Below are 4,822 nucleotides of genomic sequence, written 5' to 3' on the forward strand. Positions count from 1 at the left end.
TTCTATTTGTTTCCCCGATGTCCGCTCCCTGAACACAAATACTCTCTATGTTTAAAGGGAAAGTAAATCATGTTCGTGGAAAATAAACCATGTTAGTGGAAAGTAAACCATGTAAGTTGCCGTACAAACTATGCTACTTGCCAGATGTACCATCATATCGATAGGCTGTGATATACACTAAAGTCTTTGATTGTCCATGACCCCCCCCCCCCTTCCCGTCAATAGGTGGAGCTGTATCCGTTGGTACTGTACGTCCTTGTGTACAGTTCTCGGAACAATTCCGATCAAACCACTGGACTGCCCAAGGACAAAGACCGAGAGAAATTGACCAACACCAAAGTCAAGTAAGTGCTGTCGCTAGCCATACGGGTGTGTTATTTCAGAAGTAGGGTGTAATATCAACCACATAAAATGAACATGTTAGTATGTGTACATGTATTTAGAGAAATTGACCAACACCAAAGTCAAGTAAGTGCTGTCGCTAGCCATACGGGTGTGTTATTTCAGAAGTAGGGTGTAATAACAACCACACAAGTAGACATGTTAGTGTGTGTACATGTATTTAGAGAATTGACCAACACCAAAGTCAAGTAAGTCCTGTGTCGCTAGCCATACGGGTGTGCTATTTCAGAAGTAGGGTGTAATATGAACCACACAAGTAGACATGTTAGTATGTGTACATGTATATATGTGCACCTGTAGGTGTTCCTGCACTGTATACCCATGGACAGATGTACTTCAACTTGTACTTCAACTTTTTATTGGACAAATTGGACAGAAAAACATTTTTTGAGTGTACCATATCTGTATTACAAAAATGTCGTAATCAATCCCAATTGTGTGGTACAATCCCTTTTTTTATTTAACATCCAATTCTGTGGTACGATTAAAAATCCAAATGACGTATACGAGTACATGGCCACGGGTACAGAAAACCGGTCAATAAAAAAAACATGCTATTTTTGGACCATAATGTGGCTCTCACCAATGTGCACATTCACGTCATTCATACAAATTCCACTCAACGCCTGTTTCCCTCTGGCTGTCATGCTCATATCTTTCCCTGTACAGATCCCCTGGCCATTCCACCAGCGAACTCAAAACGTTATTTATAGACGTTTAACGCAACGCCTGTTTCCCTCTGACTGTCATGCTCATATCTTTCCTTTTACATTTACAGATCCCCTGGCCATTCCACCAGCGAACTCAAACTCAACATACAGCGCTCGATGGTCAAGTTCAGTATGAATGTCAGCAAGGCGGCGTCTACACAGTACGTGAATTGCAGTGCGTGAGGCCCCATTCTGTCGGTTCTATAGTACGGGTCGTAAATTATTTCATAGCCAATGTCGTAAATTATTGTATAACCAATATACAGCACGTCGCGAATAGTGCAGCACGACGCCCGTTTAGAATGTAGCGCGTGTAGGTAATTATTAGACTCATATGCAACACGTCGCTGTGTTGTCAATTTGGTGAACGCTTACACAGTATATCGGAAGTTCTGTACCACCAGGCCGCTTTTTGAATGTGGTACATGCCCTTAATCATTTCAAACCTTATATAGCTTGCCGCTAGTGATGAATCACTAGGCTGTGTTCTGAATGTGGCACATGCCGTTAATAATTTCAATCCGTATATAGCTTGCCGCTAATGATGAATCACTAGGCTGTGTTTTTAATGGGACACATGCCGTTAATCACATGAAGCCCTACACAAAGCGTCGCTAGTAATGCGCCTCCACTCCGTATTTGGATGTTGCACCTTTCGCAGATGAGTTGGAATCCTTTACCATAGATGGCTAGTAATGCTGAGTTATTTGTCCTGTTTCGTCCCGCTTTGGTTTGTAATTCGAGATACACTGTTGTTGTGGTACTCAACTGTCATGTAGTGGTCAATCGTTGGGGTGTTCTATTAGTCGTTGCTTACTGGTCTGTATTACTCTGACCAATGGGAACTACAGTATTGCCTATATTATTTATAGTGTCTTAATTCAGTTGCAGACACCACGCTGTTCTATTAATAGGACACCGTTCTAAACATAGTTGCTTCCTCACGCAGACAATTGAAAGCGGACATTCTGGATTCGTATGCGTCGTTGAAGGATGGGCTGGTGGTGCCTCCCCAGAACGCACGCATCTGGAACTTCTACAACGCCAATAGGTGAGCGTGTATACGGGCAGGGCTACAAACGAATTGACACTCTGGTCGTATGTCGTAGCAGAAGTTCGGGACGTCTGTCATCTGTAGTAGCAGAAGTAGCACACGTGTGTGCATGCTCTGTCTAGCCCGTGCTCACACGTGGTAGGACTTTTCTTTATCGTCTCACTGTACTGTCAGATGACCCAACAACAATGTGCGATGCCCTGGGTCGTCTGTGCACATGAGTGACTAGTCAGCTGAGCCATACCGTCTCTCGTTGCTGTCAAATGTCTAACGTGACCCCATGATAGTCTGTTACTGTATCGTGTTGGGTTCAAACGGTTATGAGTTGGGCTGCTTGCTGATGTACCATGTTTTCTCCTGTGCATATGCGTAATCAGAATAACACTGCTGCACGAAGCCACGCGACTGGATGATAACGACCTAATCGACCGACAGGCTGTGATGCTGGAGGTGTGTGGGGCGATCACATACGAGTAGTACTACTGTGGCAAATTGCACGGTACCAATCGTTTAAAGGACACTATGAGTAGTGAACCATTGTATATGAGCAAACGAGTAGTAATACTATGGCAAATGCACGGTACCAATCGTTTAAAGGACACTATGAGCAGTGAATCATTGTATATGAGCATACGAGTAGTACTACTATGGCAAATGCACGGTACCAATCGTTTAAAGGACTCCATGAGCAGTGAACCATTGTATATGAGCATGCGAGTAGTACTACTATGGCAAATGCACGGTACCGATCGTTTAAAGGACTCCATGAGCAGTGAACCATTGTGTATGAGCATACGAGTAGTACTACTATGGCAAATGCACGGTACCAATAGTTTAAAGGACATCATGAGCAGTGAACCATTGTATATGAGCATACGAGTAGTACTACTATGGAAAACGCACGGTACCAATCGTTTAAAGGACTCCATGAGCAGTGAACCATTGTATATGAGCATACGAGTAGTACTACTATGGCAAATGCACGGTACCAATCGTTTAAAGACTCCATGAGCAGTGAACCATCGTATATGAGCGTGTATGTTGGAATGTGGTTGTTGGCTATTGCTGATGAAACCGAAACCTTACGTTGACATCTGTTGACATGGTTGTTTATGAGACGGTAAGGTTAATGCGCTTTAGTTTAGGCGAACTCAATAGTCAATGGACTGTTATTGACAAGATTTGATATCTAACATATTTAATTTAACAATTGTTACTGATAAGATGTAGTATCAAATAGGTTTAATCGTATTCATAACTGTTATTAGTAAGATTGCCCTGGGCCAATTAACGGATAGTCGGCACCACTTGTCCAGTTGTATCCCTACGGCTTATGCACATTCTTCGTTGGCGTAAGTTGTGTCACACTCCACGTATGTCTCTATAGGGTTTTAGGGTTTTGGGATTCAGAGTTTAGAGTTTGATCGTATGTCAAAACGGTTGCCAGATCAATGTAAGCGCCGCTGAGTAACTTGGCTCACATTCACATACAGGCTGATATCTCACATTCCCATGCAGGCTGATATCTCACATTCACATGCTACGTCCATGGCCATGTTGACGTATTCATATCTGTGTGCCAAGACACGGGTCATATTCCCAAGAGATAGTGCCTATCTCCAATAGCCCCAATCACTCCCACCAACACATCCGATCCCATACATATTCATCTCTATGCACCTGCGATAGGGCCCAAATGCACCCGATTAAGTGGCGTACACCAAATACCAATGGTCTCAGTCCCTTTGCACACCACACACCCTCTACAGATACGCGACACTGACAGTGACAATTGGCCGTGTGAGGTCACGGCATCGTCTGACGGCAATCGATCGTTCTTCCACTCACGCACAAAGTCAAACGTCGACGTCCCTGTGGTACAGCCCGGGTTGACAGGCCTCCAGGTAAAACCTTTGAACCTATGTATGTATGTACGCATGTACGCATGTATGCATGTATGCACGTATGTATATATGTATGTATGTATGTATGTTTGTATGTATATATGTAATTATATGTATATGTATTTATATATGTATATGTATATGTATATATATACATCTAAAAGCAGCAACAGAATTGTATACATAAGGCAACAAAGTTATATACTTACCACAGTCGTCGGATGCGCATACTAATACCACCAATCATCTTTTGCCCTCTCTCTAGAATCTGGGCAACACCTGTTTCATGAACGCAGCCATCCAATGCCTCAGCCACACAGCTGCACTGACGACGTACTTTCTGTCTGGCTACCACAAAGTCGAACTCAATCCAGACGGCGCTCTGAGCTGTCAGGGGATGATTGCGCGAAGGTAGGTTGTTTAGGGATGTTTTTGAATACACAAACACACAAACACACACAAGAAACACAGTGTATGCTATATCAGTAAATAGGAACATATGTGGACATATATCGATTGGAGTACTACAAAGTAAAGCTCAACCGAGACGGTGCTATTATATATATGTATATATATATATATATATATACACACACACACACACACACACACACACACACACACACACACACACACACACACACACACACACACACACACACACACACACACACACACACACACACACACACTACACACACACACTACACTACACTACTATATATATATATATATATATATATATATATATT

The 4,822-nt window shown here is 42.8% G+C and overlaps 1 protein-coding gene across 1 annotated transcript in view; it reads left to right on the forward strand.

The window, feature by feature from the left end:
- Positions 1-219: 219 nt before the first annotated feature.
- Positions 220-4,822, forward strand: part of SARC_10567 (hypothetical protein) — a gene marked incomplete at its 3' end in the record, with an annotated part of 7,864 nt that continues 3,261 nt past the window's right edge. Inside the window, exons 1-6 of the mRNA XM_014295385.1 lie at positions 220-344; positions 1,181-1,273; positions 2,062-2,163; positions 2,544-2,616; positions 3,936-4,070; positions 4,336-4,481. Coding sequence (XP_014150860.1) covers positions 1,230-1,273; positions 2,062-2,163; positions 2,544-2,616; positions 3,936-4,070; positions 4,336-4,481 — 500 coding nt within the window. The remainder of the gene's footprint in view (positions 345-1,180; positions 1,274-2,061; positions 2,164-2,543; positions 2,617-3,935; positions 4,071-4,335; positions 4,482-4,822) is intronic.

Source organism: Sphaeroforma arctica, assembly GCF_001186125.1.
Source record: "Sphaeroforma arctica JP610 unplaced genomic scaffold supercont1.1302, whole genome shotgun sequence".
In the NCBI taxonomy this organism is placed as follows: Eukaryota; class Ichthyosporea; order Ichthyophonida; genus Sphaeroforma; species Sphaeroforma arctica.